The 17,759-nt window shown below is 42.1% G+C and overlaps 1 protein-coding gene across 1 annotated transcript in view; it reads right to left on the bottom strand.

Moving 5' to 3' along the window:
* The window catches only part of COL21A1 (collagen type XXI alpha 1 chain), a 237,019-nt gene that overhangs the window by 71,466 nt on the left and 147,794 nt on the right, over window positions 1-17,759 (bottom strand). Inside the window, exons 13-16 of the mRNA XM_083177317.1 lie at window positions 17,258-17,311; window positions 15,739-15,792; window positions 11,603-11,656; window positions 11,467-11,520 (exon numbers count right to left, since the gene is read on the bottom strand). Coding sequence (XP_083033443.1) covers window positions 11,467-11,520; window positions 11,603-11,656; window positions 15,739-15,792; window positions 17,258-17,311 — 216 coding nt within the window. The remainder of the gene's footprint in view (window positions 1-11,466; window positions 11,521-11,602; window positions 11,657-15,738; window positions 15,793-17,257; window positions 17,312-17,759) is intronic.

The raw sequence follows: 17,759 nt of genomic DNA, 5'->3' as shown, positions 1-17,759 counted from the left end.
GATATAGAAGGTACTATGAGCATGTTGGTGTTGGCTAGCGTAATTCCCATGCCCATGTTTCCTGATGCAGGCTTAACACCCAGTGGTTCATGTTTGCTATGGTTCCAGGTAGAATCAAATGTCAAATACTCATCGATGTTACTGAGAGGGTGGGCTGGGGGTCCAGGCTGTTAGACCTACTGGGAAGTTTCCCAGTACATTTGAGCCAGTACGGCCCTGTGTACATGGGAACAATGCCTGGTAAGCACCAATTGTTAGCCTTTATTTATGCACACCCTCTTTGAAAAAAGGTTACCCACATTTTCCTACATTATATTATCTATATACAAACCCTTCCAAGGGGTCATAGAGACTTAGCAATCCCCAGCATTTTCAATCTTTTTTTTTTTTTTTTTAAACATTGCTGCCAGTACACATGCCCACAGTTACTGCATTTCTGAATTTACCGGTGGCTGCTGAATGGAGCAGACTGGACTGGTGGGGACTTAGTAAGTTGTTCTATGGGTTTGAAATCAATAATGCAGTGTATTTACTTTCACTGCTCACTTGAGAGCTGCACCAACTGACATGTGCGGAATGGTGCTGCAACATGTGGCTGAGAGTTTAACGCCAGGGTATGATGATAAAGTATGGTATCATACTCTGAAGAGCATGCTGACATAAGACCTAATTCGGTAAGGACTACATATATGGGGGTTATTATGATTCACTTGGAAAGGCACAATCACTCCCTAATGGTCAAAACCATGTGCACTGCAGGTGGTTACATGTGTAGAGAGAGTTCGATTTGGGTGGGGGGTTTACTTCAAACTGATATCTATATTGCAGTGTAAAAATAAAGCAGCCAATATTTACCCTGCACAGAAACAATAAAACACCCAAATGTAACTCTCTCTGCACATGTTACATCCATTCATATTTATATATGGCATTTTCTGGGTGTGTTTAAAAATCGCTGGCATGGGCAGGTGTTTTTATTGTGGTGATCAGCACTGACCACTTCCATATTAGTGGCAGCCTCAAACTTACACCCAGGAACTGCTAATACGAATATGATGCATTTGCAATTCATTCGCAGATTTGCATGGGGGAGGGGCAGGGGCAGTTGGCAAAATTTTTGCCTAGGGTGTCAAGAAACCTTCCACCGGCCCTGTATGCACTGCAGGTGGGGCTGATGTAACATGTGCAGAGAAAGTTAGATTTGGGTGTTTTTCTGTACAGGGTAAATACTGGCTTCTTTATTTTTTTACACTGCAATATAGATATCAGTTTGAAGTACAACCCCCAGCCAAATCTAACTCTCTCTGCACATGTTACATCAGCTGCAGTGCATATGGTTTTGTCCATTAGAGAGTGATTGTGCCTTTCCGAGTGAACCAGAATAACCCCCATAATAAGCTGCTTACAAGTTTAGGGCAAGAATTTACAAATTCTATCCCAGCATAATGGTGGGAATTCCATACACTGTGGGTTCTTCAGACCTGATTGATTCTCTGCTAATTTGTATAGACATGTGGGCAGGTAATTGCCGCCAGCCAGGGTGAAATCCCGCCCTGTGCAAGCCAGGGAAAAGCTTGTAAAATTGCAGTCCTGTAATTAACCCCCCACACACACACACACACACACACACACACACACTGCAACAGACTGGCAGCAATATTTTGTCTTAATAGCCTCTCTGGCTATTATGCTTGCCCTACATTTGAGTTTTTCAAACTAACAATGCAGATGGAAGTTCAATGGGTGCTCATAAACTGACTTCACGGCTTAAGATAAATGTGTGAAGTAGTAGCACTATGTAAGTCTTTATTACGCACAGCACAAGGCATTACTCGTTATACACTTATGGCAGGTTCCTTAACTAGAACCTATTCCAGCACACAGATGTGTCATTTTGACCCCGTGGTAAGTACTGGGGTTAGAGTTAGGAACTATGTGGAGGGTTAGGCTGCAGGAAGTACAGGGCCTTTTAGGGTTAGGCTGCTAGAGGTGTTGGTAAAGGTTAAAATACACCACCGGATACTTTATGTCATGATGTCGCTGTTGGCATTTTGTTGGGGATCACAATACCAACACTCCTTCCCTTTGACCAAAATCTAAGACTCTGCTCCCTACTTTTTGTACTTCAGATTTAACTTTTTAGATCACTGGCCACAAAATGATATAAATCATGCTTTACTCAATAGGCTGCGAATGATTGATCTGGACAAGTAATCAGGTACAGCAGATACACATCAGTATGTGCAGTGGTATATAATGGCCAGTTCAATTAGAAGATGAAGGTGCTAGTTTTCAGCTAAAATATTACAGGAATTATCTTCCATATTATCCCACATTCTTGCAGTTCATGTATTGCCTCGCTGTCATCATAAAGACTGTGTTCCATGCCAAATATTTTATGGGAAAACCTGGATATTTTACAACTAGCATGCAATTGTTTTATTAGATTATGTGTTCCTGTTACATGAATTTTTCAGGTTAACATTTTTCTGAGACACTTGCATACCCCATTTGTCATTCTTTAAAGAGGGAATTCTTTTCATATTAGTAGTATTTCTTCACTGATTATGGAACAGCTTATGTTACCCATTTATCATATGTCATATTAAAAACTTATTTTGGAGCATTTACAGACATATGAATCTAGAGTTACTTTACAATTGTTCAACCTGAACATACTGTATAATATAATATAATTATGAGTGCAAAACAGACATACAGTCTGTTATGTAAATTCAAGGGGCAAAATAACAATGGGGGTTATTTTGGTTCACTCTTTCTGACAAATTCCTTCTTAGATGGACAAAACCATGTGCACTGCAGGTGGGGCAGATGTAACTTGTGCAGAGAGAATTAGATTTGGGTGGTCAAGTACAATGTTGCAAATGTATATACTAAATAATAAATGGTTTGTGTTACAGTGTAACATTCATATCAGGGGCAAACGCACGATACTCATGAGGGAGTTTCCGCATGCGCACACACATATTATCTTAATAATTAAATTATATCATGACATGTTGCCTAATATATATGTGTGTGTGTGTGCATGCATGCATACATACATAAATAAATTCATCTGTACATACATATATACACAGAATAAATACATACATACATACACAAAGCATACATACATACATACACAGTGGTGCAAGTAGAATTTTTTTCTTGGTGGTACTGATAGCCTCCACCAAAAATGGGCATGGTCATGTGTCATCAGGGGGCGTGGTCACACAAAGCTAGAGGAGTGACTAAATGACAATAGAGGCGTGGACACAGGAGACAGGGAATGAGAAACTGGGAATGACTGGGGGTGGGTTGGCTCTTGCTTGGGGGAGAGCCAGGCAGCTTGTGCTTACAATAGTGGAGCCTGCTCTTCATGCTGTCGGCGCTGCTGATGCCAGTCAGTGTGACAGGCTAAATCAGCAGTTGCCGGTAGCTGCATACAGCACCAATCATAACGCTGGGTGGGCGGGCTGCAGATGCATTATATTTAGACTTAAAATGAAAATAGAAATGACAGTGGATCAGGGGTAAGTGGTACTGCGTACCTGCAACATATTTCTTACAGGTACTCCGTACCACGCCGTACCCCCTTACTTGCAACACTGTGTACATACATACATAAAGGTCTGGAACACTTGGCTACCCTTCCAATACTATACATACACACAGCCAACACACAAACATATATGCAATACATATACCCACAAACACCAAGTGTAAATACTGTACACCTCCAACACATACTGTAGTAAGGAAAAAAGATGGTAGAGCGCAAATCTATATAATTGAATCTGCTGCTGTCTCTGATAAGGGGACACCCCAGCCCCTTAGACACAGAAACAAGAAAGAAAAAGTTTCAGAGGCAGCGCTGATTCAAACAACCAATTAAAAATTTATTTATTGTGTATGTGTACTGTAGTACACATACACAAAGTCGACACACAAACACATAGGGCCTTATTCTAGTTCACTCTTTCTGACAAAATCCTTCTTAGATGGACAAAACCATGTGCACTGCAGGGGGGGGCAGATGTTACTTGTGCAGAGAGAATTAGATATGGGTGAGTTAATTTGTTTCTGTGCAGGGTAAATACTGACTGCTTTATTTTTACACTGCAATATAGATCTCACTTTGATGCAAAACTCCACCCAAATCTAATTCTCTCTGCACAAGTAACATCTGCCCCGCCTGCAGTGCACATGGTTTTGTCCATCTAAGAAGGAGTTTGTTAGAAAGCGTGAACTAGAATAACCCCCATAGTACACATACAACATACAGGAGACACAAACATAGTATACATACACACAGACGACACACACATACAGAATACATACAGACAGCTGACACACACACACACACACAAATTGTATACATGCATACAGACAACTGGCACACATATAGTATACACAATTGACACACACAGTATACAGACAAACAACCTACACACACATACATAGCATGTATACACACAGATGACACACACACACCTGTTTCACATAAAAACATAATTTAAAGCACATGTCACAATAAGTTGTAACATAGGCTGCACCAAACCCTCTCACCCCAGCACTTTCCCAGCTTCCAGATAAAAGAAAGTCAGAGCCAGCACATTTTTTTATACATGCAAACCCCCCCAGCAGCCTCAGCTCTTTATGCGGCTGGCCCCTGCTTCGCCCTCTTGAAAAACAAAAAGTAACTGCGCCGATAGATCGGTAGGCAGGGGGGGGGTTTCCAGATAATTGGAAACCCCCGCTGCATGTGCGTGTGAATATATATATATATATATATCCAGGTAGATCCGCACTCACATCCCAGTGCAATAGAATAGCTGGGTGCACAGCAAAGGACACCAAAAAGATGGATGACCTAATATACTGTAAGTCCAAGTTGCTTAATAAAAAGCAGGACAGCTAAATGAGCAATTTTATTCAAATATATACCCCTCCCAACACTACAACCGAATGCACCTGAGTAGCTCAGCCTCTCATTATTCAATTTAGTGGAAGCCTTATATACTGGACTGGTGCACTCATTCTTTGTGGGTCAGTCCAGGATGAAGGCTGGATAAGCCGAAACGGTTCTGTTGACTGCTGCCGACTGTGTGATCATGCTCTGCTTTGGTGAATAGATCCATTGATGTGTTAATGCCTCTAAACTGCCATCAGTTGCATCCCAGTCCAAATTGGCTAAGAACTTTTGCCACATGAAATAAAAATCTCTTTTGCATCTTTACAAGGAGTGCTGCCTTAATTATGTCCGCTGGATATGATGTTTTCCTATATATATATATATATATATATATATATATATATATATATATATATATATATATATATATAGGGCTAATGGGCAAACTGCAATATCCGCCTACATTATAATGTATATTGTATAAGAGGATACTCGTTGTTATCAATTCCCTGCAATTGTACTACTATAACCTTCATTGTATACTGCTATGCCCTGTGGGCAGTTTTATTAAAGACATTTTTTTACTGTGACCGAATTTCATTCTGTGCAATAGTATAAGGTTTAGCGCACCGTGAAACCCCTATCTTTTTTCAATTTCTATAACCGGGTCTCATCTAACAGAGGACCCCTTCATGGTTGCTGCTCCTATTCTTAGTACATTTAGCGCAGTGTGTGGCCCTTTATTTATATATATATATATATATATATATATACACAATATAGAGGGTCCTTACTCACATCCAGGGGTGAACTTAGTCGTGGGGTGCACCTTTAGAGAGATCCTAAGGGGGAAATCCAAATCTAGCAACAAAGTCCAGTATTCAAATAGAACCACTGAGGAGGGCACTCACCAATCAATTGCAAAAGATGATTTATTCAGGAAAAATCCATATGTCGACGTTTCGACCCTAAACGGGTCATTATCAAGACTGTAAAACAGTAGCAGTATACCAGCAGAAGGATAATGGGATAATGTATCCCATTATCCTTCTGCTGGTATACTGCTGCTGTTTTACAGTCTTGATAATGACCCGTTTAGGGTCGAAACGTCGACATATGGATTTTTCCTGAATAAATCATCTTTTGCAATTGATTGGTGAGTGCCCTCCTCAGTGGTTCTATTTGAATACTGGACTTTGTTGATATATATATATATATATATATATATATATATATATATATATGTATAAAGTCACTTAGAATCAGGGCACTCACCAAGCAGCTGTAAGGCAATGCTTCTTTTTATTATTCCATCATGTACAACAAGTATGCCGACGTTTCGGACCCAACGGGGCCCTTAATCATGGCGTCCTGGATCTCACAGAGAAAGCAACTGATCTCATGCTGCATGCTGCTCACTTTTATCTGGTCTTAATTACACCAATTAACCCCACATGTGGGGACCGGAAATTAACCATGACATATACGTATATTATCACTGTGGGTGCACCTGCACAACTCTCACATATTCCTCACTACATAGGACTGTCATACATAAGTCAACTAATAAGGTAAAGCAATGTGTAATACCGTATATAACTCACCAAAGCTGAAACAGCCGGTTCACACTCATATGGAACGCACGCCGCCATTGTAGGCGGTCCCTCGTGCGTGTCACCTCCTAAACCAATCAACAAGTTGCCATATTCTGACGCGTGCCCCTTCCGGGTAACGCGTCACCAGACGTGTGTGTTCTGCCGGGAGACATATGAAACGCACGCCGCCATTATAGGCGGTCCTCTGTGCGTATCAGAACATCCGCCAATCCTCATAGCGTACTCCCCCTCCTCTTTGACGCGTCAGCACGTTTCCAACTATTAGCGTCTATACTCCTGCTCTATATCACGTCTTTATGCGTTGCTAAGTGACGCGTACCTGTAGTTAGGCACGTCATCATTGTAAACAAACCCAGCGCTCATACAACTGTAGTAGTGCGCCATACTCGTACATGGGCTTACTGCTACCCATTTAACTGCAAATTTAAATATAGCAGCATGATGACACACACCATCAGAGGGTGCATAGCATTAATCTTACACTAGAGTAGTTAGGAGGTGTTATTTTAGATGAGTGCAATTAGTTGGCAGCATACAGCAGGATTTCAGTTTCTAGACAAACAACAATAATACACATAACATTTAAAAAAAAAGCTAAGTCATAACCTAGGTACTACATCCAATAATCTCAACCCTAGTCCCTATCTTTCATAACGACCGAGAGTTTGATGTGGTATGTGACCATGGCTACCCAAGCTTATTATGCCACTACTGTAGATTAGTGTTACATAGCCAACACAGAGAATTCCATCAAAGAACATCAAAAGCACAAAAAAAGGAAAAATTAGAGAAAATTGGAAAAAGTGATTATTTTTCTTCATAAGAAACATTTAAATGAATTATATTCATTCAGGCCCCTAGGGCTGATGGTGTCCAGGGAGTATATCCACCTTGTCTCCCTTTGCAGGAGTAATTTTGCTCGATCTCCTCCACGACTCAATGTTGGTATATGATCGATTATAATACTTCTCAGTGAGGAGAGAGCATGTTTTTTCTCCAGAAAATGGCGCGCCACTGGTTTATCACTTGTTTTTAACGTCAGTGCTGCCCTGATGCTAGATCGGTGATTCGACATCCGTTCTTTAAAGGCGCAGACGGTTTTCCCGACATACGTCAGGCCACATGGGCATTTCAACAAGTAGATAACATGGTCAGATGAACAACTCAATCTGTGCCGAATCCTGATTTTTTGCCCATTGTGTGGATGGTTAAAAAATTGACCCGTATTCATAGATTGACACGTGGTGCACCCAGTGCATCTATAACATCCCAGTCGTGTGGGTCTCAGCCACTCACTGCCAGAGGATCCGTTGAAGTTTAGTGTTGGTCTCATCAACATATCACGTAAATTCTGTCCTCGGCGATAGGTCAGATGCTACTATCCCCCAATGCTGTTTGATGCTTCTTCTAAAGGATGATGCCCTTGTGTCATGGGTCGTTGTGACTATCAAGCGATCATTTGGCTTCTTTTGCTTGTTACCGTTGTCACTCAGGTGTATTGCCTTAGCCCTTTTTAAGCTGCTTTTTACAATTTGTGGTGAGTAGCCCCTATCGTGAAATTTCTCTCGCATTTCATCGATCTGGCGTACTGTGCTTTCTGAATCAGAATTGGTTCGAAGGACCCTTAAGAACTGGGATATAGGCAGTCCATTTTTCAAATTTGTTGGATGATAACTCATGTAGTGCAATAACGAGTTACGGTCAGATGGTTTTTTATATAGTTTCGTACCAATCTTGTTATAATCCTTATAGACTGTTACATCGAGGAAGTCTATTGATGTAAGGCTCGCTGTGTGTGTAAAACGGATTGGGGACCGCAATTCATTCAATTCATGGACCATTGCTTCAAAGGTCACCATGTCTCCCTGCCACACCAAAAAAATGTCGTCAATAAAACGATAATAGTGCATGATGGATGCATTGTATGGAGCTAGTATGTTCTTCTCCTCATACTCCGCCATAAAAATATTGGCATATACAGGGGCCAGATTGGAGCCCATGGCTGTTCCTTTGCGCTGGACATAACAGTTTGCACCATACAAAAAATGATTATTGATTCGGACCTGTTCAATGAGGGTACAAATGAACTCAATCGGAGGTACGGTATGATTAGCTTTAGACAATCTGTTTCTCACTGCGTCTATCCCCTCTACATGCGGTATCACCGTGTAGAGGGACGAGACGTCCATGGTCGCCAATACCACATCATCCCCCGCAAACCTGATATTATTGATTTTCATGAGAAAATCCGGGGTATCTCGTATAAAACTTGAGGTTGCCCTCACCACAGGTTGCAATACCTGGTCCACAAACTGCGCCATAGGCTGCATTACAGACCCCCTGGCAGAGATAATGGGTCTGCCAGGGGGCTTGTCCAGCCTCTTGTGGACCTTAGGTAAGGTATACATGATTGGACAAATTGGGCAATCCACTGTCAGAAAATTAGCTATCCCAGTGTCTATCCAACCTGATGTTACTGCCTGGTTAATAAGGATATCCACTTTACTTTTAATCAGATACATCGGATTTTTTGAGACACACTCATAAACAGATGTATCCCTTAATTGCTCACAAATGTCTTGATGGTAATCGGAGTAGTTCATCACGACAACAGCTCCCCCCTTATCAGCGGGGCGTACTACTATCTGCTTGTTGTTTTTCAATGTTTTTACCGCTTCCCGCTGAGTAGGGGTGAGGTTGTCAAACATGTTTTTATTTTTATCCTCTTTCAAATCTACATCAATCATTCGGAGAAATACTTTGATGTTTGGGTTGGTTGTGGGTGGGTCATAGGTACTGGGTTTTTTTAGGACTTGATTTAGTATCTCACTGGACACTTCTTCCGTGTCACAGAAGTGGTCCTTTAATCGTAGTTTACGCCCCAACTTGTATTGATCTATTACTGTATCAAATTTGGGCCTTGAAAAAATCGGTACAAATCCCAGTCCCATACTGAGCAACTCTTCCTCACCCGGGGTTAGAGTGTACTCAGATATATTCATGACCGGATTTACCTCTGTTGACCTCTTCCCTTTCTTCTTGTATCCGCCCGCCGCGTTGGCGTCCTGGGGCGTTTCTTACTTGTCGGTCTCTGGGAGGACCACTCCCTTCGCCTAAAAAATGTGGCTGTCTATTACCACTAGGGGGGAGTCTTTCAGAGGTGTCGTTATCTGTTGACGACTGTGATGAACAGGTATCAACAGTATAAGCCGGCCTACGTCGGTAGTTCCTACGGGGCTTGTTATAGGTATCACCCATCAACCAGCGGTAGACAGTATGCTGTTTATAATCCAAATTAACTGATTCCAGTTTTCGCCTCTAACTCATTTTTATATTTCTCTATGGCACTATTGAGTTTGTCTAACCATTTTTCTGTTTTATCCTCAATAAGGATTGAATTGGCCACTTTTTTAGTCTCATTTAGTTCAATTCTTACTTTGGTCAATTCCTGTCCTACCTCTTCCACCACTAGTAGGATGTCCACGACACCCCTGGAGGAAGAATAAATTAGTGTGCCGAGCGTAGCGAGGCACCGGGCCCGCTGCGTGGCGAGCGCAGCGAGCCCGCAAGGGGGGGCGATCCAAGTCCCCCCTTTGTCGGAATTTCGCCGGTCGGGATTCCGGCGTCGGGATTTTGAACGCCGGGATCCCGACCGCCGGGATTTCATACTGAATCCTCTGAATGTTGTAAATGTAATATTCCTTCACAAATACTAAAGTGTACTACAGGAAATTGCATACATGTGCTCATACACTTTTTCCTTTTTGCTTAATTCGGCAGGAAATGCTTAGCAAATGTGTGAATTCCCAATAGATTTCAGTAGCATATCTTCAGACGTAGCTTCACTCTTTCATAGTGTGATGTATATACATTGGCAAATGTATTGCCGCATGCTGCATGGCAGTCCAGGCTGCAACTATTTGTCAAAAGCATACAGATGTAGCAGACTACATCTTTGCCCAGCGCCCGCCAGATCCCACTTGTGAGATCCTTCACTGACAGATCATTCACTGGCGAGCGCCAGCGATAGGGACTGGGCCGCGCGTGCGTCTCACGCACACGTGCACCCCAGTATCACGGCGGATGGGCAACATCTCCCTGCCCAGTTCGGGGGTGTCGGGGCGCCGAGGGGGACCGGCGGTGACGGTGGGGGAGGTGGCGGGGACCCCCGGCAGGCTCTGTAGCCACGACACCCATAGAGGGAGACCAAATAAGTGTGCCGAGCGTAGCGAGGCACCGGGACCGCTGCCTGGCAAGAGCAGCGAGCCCGCAAGGGGGGGGGGGGCGATCCACGTCCCCCCCTTGTCAGGATTTGAGCGGTCGGGATTTGAGCTTTCGGGATTCCAGCGTTGGGATTTTGAACACCGAGATTTAGTACCGATCCCTTTGTGCAATATTTTATTATTTATTTATTAAAACATTAAAAATGTTAATACTATACATTCAAAGATATCACTTTTGTCTGTGCCACAGAACTCCCACCTCAAAATAAGATAAATGTCTCTTCTTGCTGGCAGCTGCTCTCTGGTCTTTCTGGTCCAGAGCACAGATTAAGGGCTGAGACCCACACATACAGCAGACATTGGGCCAGATGTATGAGCTTCAAAGAGATACATAGAGAACAGTGATAAACCAATCCAATGAGCTCCTAACTGCTATTGTTCTGGTAGCATGATATTTAGAGCTGATTGACTGGTAGTCACTCTCCACTGCATGGCTCTAGAAAAATTGTATTATAAACTACATTGCTATTGTGGCCACAATGTAAACCACTGACCAGGATGAGAAAGTTTCCAGGCAACTGGAAACCATCCATAAGTTTTCCTATGCTAAGGTATGGTCATAGAGTGGAAAAGGATAATGGAAATGTATCATTAATATTACAGTATAATAAAGATTTAATTAAAGCAAAAATAAATATTAAAATGTGACCTTTAATCCCGGATATCCAGGGGTGCCATCCTTCCCATGTAATCCGGGCTCTCCCTGTTAAATGGCAAGAATGAGTCTTCTACAAATAAACTACTGTACTGTGATTTCTGTTATTGTTTATAGAAAGTATACTCACGGGTCTTCCAGACTTTCCTATTAGTCCAGTACTTCCTTTGTCTCCTTTTGCGCCCTAAAAGTACAAGATACAGTTTCACTCACCTTAATTAGCAATTAACTGTACATTAACATACAATAACATGTTACTCAGATTATGCATATCTGGAAGTAACACGAGAAGAAGGTAGCCCTGTGCATAAATAAGGTAAAATTGTGTATGGTTGATTCAGGAAAAAGCTGAAGAACGTACTATTAAAGTTACATACTAATAACAGTTCTATACCATACAGCACAGGCAACTGTGAGTTCTTCCTATCAGAGCTGCTGTATTTATTATGAAGGTAATTCTGTCTGTCAAGCATGTACTGTAGTTTTCTATGAGGGCAGCTATTACTTTCAGCTTCTGATAACTTTTCTGGTGTGCTCACATTTGACTCCATGCCTATCACATTTTTATCACTATGCACATAAGAGCAGGGCCATCTTTTCGTATGGGCTTGATGTGCACTTGCCCAGGGGCCCCAGGTGTATAAGGGCCCTATTCTGATAGCTGAGGATCCCCTATTTCCAGGGATACCAGAATTTTGAAAATCAGCCCTGGGGAACTGGAGATATCCAACTTCAAAGCACCAGTCCACATCCGACCTGTTAGTTGCACTTCCCAGTCATATTTCTCAGGTTCAGTAAAAGAGTAATTAGCAGAAGTTACTGCTCCAGGTCCTACATGTTGAGTGAAAGATAGAGCCCCCCCTGCCACCCGTGGGACATCAAAGCTGCTGCTGATAGCACCCCCCAACCCTAGGAGGGGAGAATGGGTAAGGGCCCCAGTGCATTGCTTTGCCCAGGGGCCCACACTGCTGTTAAGACGGCCCTGCATAAGAGGCCTGCTACCTACAGCTGTGGCAGTTAAGACATTTGTGGACTATATCAGACAGCAGGATACAGCTTTGTCAGGTACAGTAGTAGAAGATCTAACAGCTGGTATGCTGATGGCATGATCAGAATGTTAACGTTCAGGATGATTGTTGATGTGCTGTTACTCAGGTAAGACTCATGGACTCTGGAGTGCAAAATAACACCTTTACTTAGTTTCACATCTGGAACTAAAATTCTAGGGATAGGAATCTTTTGATGTTTCATCGGTAACATCCAGTGGTGGTTTTTACCTACGGGCTGCAGGGCTGCAGCCCCCCCCAGGTAAAATCCGCCACTATCTCTGCCTAAAGTGAAGCCAGATGCAGTCTGTGAGACTGCTCTGGCTTCACTGTGACAGGCAGTGACTTCCTATTGGAAGTCCGACTTGCCAGTCACTCAAGGCATCCTAACTGGAGGTTTTTCCCTCCCTCCGGGATGCCTCTCTCTGCGCAAATATGCGGCAGCCCCCAAAACGGGTTCTGTGCATGCGCAGTATAGCGGACCATACTGTGCATGCGTCGGAACCCGGGAACCCAATAAAGCCTCCAGGTGCTGCTGCCCCCGGACAGCCGCTCACCCTATTTAATGTTCCTCAGAGGATGGGTGAGGATTCCCCCAAACAGTGAGACTCGCAGCTTTAGTGGCCGCACATGCCGTTTCCCCGTTGCTACAAAAACCAGTCGAATACTGACCCTGCGAGCTGTGAAGGCGAGTAGACATTGAATACACCCCAATGTGTGTATGTGTGCATGTGGTGATGAAACAGACTTAATTGAGAGAAGAGAAGAGAGAAAAGAAGAGTGAACAATAAAAGGGTCCCGGGTGGGGGAGAGATATGCTCAGTGCCATGTGCTGCAGCCTGTCCTCTGTGTGTACAATGATGATCCTGTCCGCCACCCTGCACCACACACAAATTACGTTTCATTTTTTTCACAGGGACATAGCCATGCCCCCTCCGGAGTACATGCTCCTGCCCAGCGGCCACACCCTCTACATTTTACCAGGGCACAGCCAACCTGTCAGCGCCCCTAGACAGACAGATCAAAAGAATATTACAATAACACAGCTTGGAACTTTCACAGTCAAGAAAATCCATATCCATTATAAATAATTGTCTTTGCTCTTAGAATATGTAAAACCAGGTTCCTTAGGCAACAACTTAATTGGCAGTATTCATATCCCTTGTACAAAAAGCATAAACATTTATAGAAGTGTGGTGCACACAATGAAGTACAAATAGTGTCACTTTAATTACTATAAGGCTTGCCAGTAAAGATGTCTTTTGTTGTTGTTTTTTTATTTAGACTTTGCCGCGATGAATGTGTTTTAAATTAAAATACCACATTTTTCTGTCTCCAAAATCTACAAGTGACTCAGTTTACCTTGTTGTAGGCACAATCCTGTGTAACCTGGTACTGTTAGACATGAGAGTAATCAACGTGCTATCGGGATACGGTCACTAGGTCTACAAGCATTACGGTAGGTCAAAACCACTAGGTCGATATGCATGAAGGTTGACATGACTGAGAGGTCGACATGGGTTAGGTCGACAGGGTCATTAGGTCTACACAAGCATTAGGTCGAAAGGGGGAAGGTGGACATGGGGTTTTTCACTTTTTTTTAAACGGGCATGTGCCAGCAGCCGGTATTTCATGCCCTACCATCCACTAGGGCGTGGTAGGAGAATAACCCCTTACCGCCGCAGCCTGTTTTTGCCTTCCTGACAGAGCCCTTTTTTTCAAATCTGACATGTATCACTTAAGTGGGGATAACTTTTTATTGCTTTTACTTATCCCAGTGATTTTGAGATTGTTTTCTCGTGACACATTGTACTTTAAGTTAGTGGTAAATTTTGGTCGATACAGTCTTTTTTTTTTTTGTGAAAAATACCAAAATGTCGTAAAAAAAATTGAACATTTTGCAATTTGCAAAATGTTAAATTTTCTGCTTGTGAGACAAATAATCATACCACTCAAAATAGTTAATAACTAACATAGACCATATGTATACTTTATGTTTTAATCATTATTTCAACCTCCTTTTATTTTTTTTGGACACTAGGGGGCAGCAGAGTCAAAATTATACACATAACTCATAAAACGCTGCAATTGGCTGTTCACATTTGAACAGCCAATCGCAACGATCGCCGATGGGGGGGGGCATCGCTGCCCCCCCTGGGCAATGAGGGAAGATGTCTGCTGTCAGGGACGGCAGACAACGTCCCTCTGTCACCGCGTCTATAGACGCGGTGACAGTTTAATGGCATGACGTACATTTATGCCATGTGTCGGGAAGTACATCCCGACCATGACGTAGATGTACGTCAAATGTCGGGAAGGGGTTAACACTGTGCCTGAAGCATGGCGAGTGCAACAAGCCATGCGAGGGGATGGGTGCTACATTTCAGTGTCCATGTCGACTTTGTCGACACTCAGGACAAAAAAAAAGTGAAAAACCCCATGTCGACCTTCAATCATGTTGACCTTCCTGCATGTTGACCTAAAGTCATGTCAACCTTCAGTCATGTCCATCTTCTGTCATGTCCACCTTGTGGTGTCGACCTTATGCTTGTAGACCTATTTGTTTTCTATCCAATGATCCCGTTCCATGCTATCATAACTTTTAGAAAAGGAAACAGTATGCAGGAGATACATTGCAGATCAGCATTAATGACCCAATTACCTATTGCACAAGTATGGGTAAATAATCCAGATTTTGAATACTTTTTCTTATTATTCAATTCAATATTCTGGTTCAAAATAATAATTAAACATTTATTAGTAAAAAAAAATCATAAAAGTCAATAGCAGTTGTAATTTAGAACATGAAATAGGGGCAGATTTATTAAGCTCGGTGAAATGATAAAAACCAGACACTTTATCACTTCACCGAGCATAATAAATTTACCCCATAGTCACTTTGGGGCATTGCAGATGTATTAAGCCTTAACAAGAGATAAAAGCAAGGATGATAAAGAGAGCTAAACGTCCAGCCAATCAGCTCCTTTCTGACTTTTTTCAAACACAGCCTGTAACATGGCAGTTAGCAGGTGATTGGCTGGGCGTTTATCTCTCTTCATTACCCTTGCATTTATCTCTTACATCTGCCCCTGTTTACCATAATGACAACTTGACCTACTGTACGTCACTAAGCAACATAATCCCTTTCAGTCTTTTTAACCAGTACGTGCTACGAAAACTATGTTGTTTACAAATATATTCCAAAAAATGCTATGCTTACCTTTTTTCCATCAAGGCCTGAAAATCCCTTGTCTCCTCTTTGCCCACGCTCACCCTAAGGTAATATGAACAGCATGAAAAATAAAAGTAAATACTCTTAATTGCATAATTAAATGACCCTGTGTTTCTGGGCCTTGATGCAAAAAGAAAAAATATGCATAGACTAATGAGGGGCCTCTCTGAGGGATATTGCATACCTCCCAACATGACCCATTCCAGGAGGGTCGCAATGCTCTGTTCCTGCACTTTCCTCTTAATGTATGATTGCCATCACCTGTTTTAAACACGTTAATGGATAAGAAAGGTGTTTCCACACAGGTGATGGCAATTTTAAATTAAGAGGGAAGTCCAGGAACAGAGCATTGTGTCCCTCCTGGAGAGGGTCATTTTGGGAGGTATGATATTGGAGCTACTGTAGTTCTGATTTTGTGAAGGATAGTTGTGCTGTGAGTTGTGTTATTATACTGTAACCAAATTGCAATTAAGGACACCATATATTGTGTGTGGGTTTTAGTGGGACACTCTGGAACCTGTGTGCAGTCACTAGCTAATACTGTATATCATACACCTGTTGCTACGCCACTAAAGGTGCGTACACACAGGGGCGATTTTGTCCAAAATCGCAGGAAATATGGTCGCTCAGCGACCATATTGACCGAAATGGGACTGTGCACCGGCGATATATCGCCGGGTGCGCGCTCCCGTTTTTGCCCCTGTGGTGATCGCTGGTCGCAGGATCATGCTCCTGCGACCAGCTGATTACCACTGCCGGGCTCCCCCCGGCAGTTTCTTTTTCATCAGCGACCATCTCTGGTCGCTGATGAACAGGAGAAGCTGAGCAATATATTGCTCAGCCATATATTGCTCAGCAATATATGGCTGAGCAATATATCTCCCCCGTGTGTACACAGCATTAGCACTTTTGTAATACTTGAAGGCAACACACTAAATTAATGAAGTAGTACTATTTAATACAGCAAATGCAACATACATCAAAATAAATATTGTATATAAATTATGCTAACACACAATTTAAGAAGCTTTTATATAGATTATGAAATGTCTTGTAAGTCAAATCCCTTAAAGCATTTATATTTTTTACATCATAGCTATCCAACTTCCAATAGCAATCCAACTTTAAAGTATCATTGCTTAATAATAGAACAAAGACTACTGTACTGTAGTTACTGTACACTGGTCATTTTCTAAATTGATTAGGCAAAAAGAATCATACAGTAGCTTTCACTTGGTGGTCAGCTGGGGTGTCTGGTTGCAGAGGACAGCACGTATACTGAGAGCCTCTGGTGGAGGTAATGAGATCATATGATGAAAATCAGCAAGCAGATTTACAATTCTAAATCTGATTTATTTGCAGTGATTTGTGAATTAATATCACATAGATTTTTAGCAGCTTTAATTGTGAGTACAATGTTTTATTGCTTATACTCTTATGTCTTATTCCATTTTCCAAGATATTAAATACATTTGTGTCTAGCAAACAAAAATGTCAACATTCTAACCTTAGGGCCTAGCTGTCCATGTAATCCAGGAAAGCCGGCGTTTCCACGTTCACCCTAAGTAGGTATTTAGAATGATTTGAAAATAAATTATCATTTTAAATAGATTTAACTAAATCAGAAGTTACTAATCTATAGATATGGTAACACAAATACAGGAATAAGTTATATTAAGGAAGAGCAATCTTTATTTCTAAGTCCCAACACACAGGTAACGTAACTGTCTTTCAAACCAATGCATGTTTCTGTAGTGTATGTCTATTTTGCCTTCTTTGGGTTCATAGCTACAGCTTTCTTTTAGAAATATTTGACATACAAAAGAGTTTGACATTAAAACGAAGCTCTTAAGGCCCCCTTATACTTGTCCAACAAGTTGGACCTAATTGACTCGAGATTTATCCTATGTGCAGGAGGATCAATCTCTTGCAATCTCTTGGTTATACCCAATGGCAAGGGATTGTGCATTGGGTCCTACACATCAGGCACATCAGATTTTGTCAGATAA

This window comes from Crinia signifera, chromosome 3 (genome assembly GCF_055691185.1).
Source record: "Crinia signifera chromosome 3, ASM5569118v1, whole genome shotgun sequence".
Taxonomy (NCBI): Eukaryota; Metazoa; Chordata; class Amphibia; order Anura; family Myobatrachidae; genus Crinia; species Crinia signifera.
This window is presented reverse-complemented; position numbering and strand designations above follow the sequence as displayed.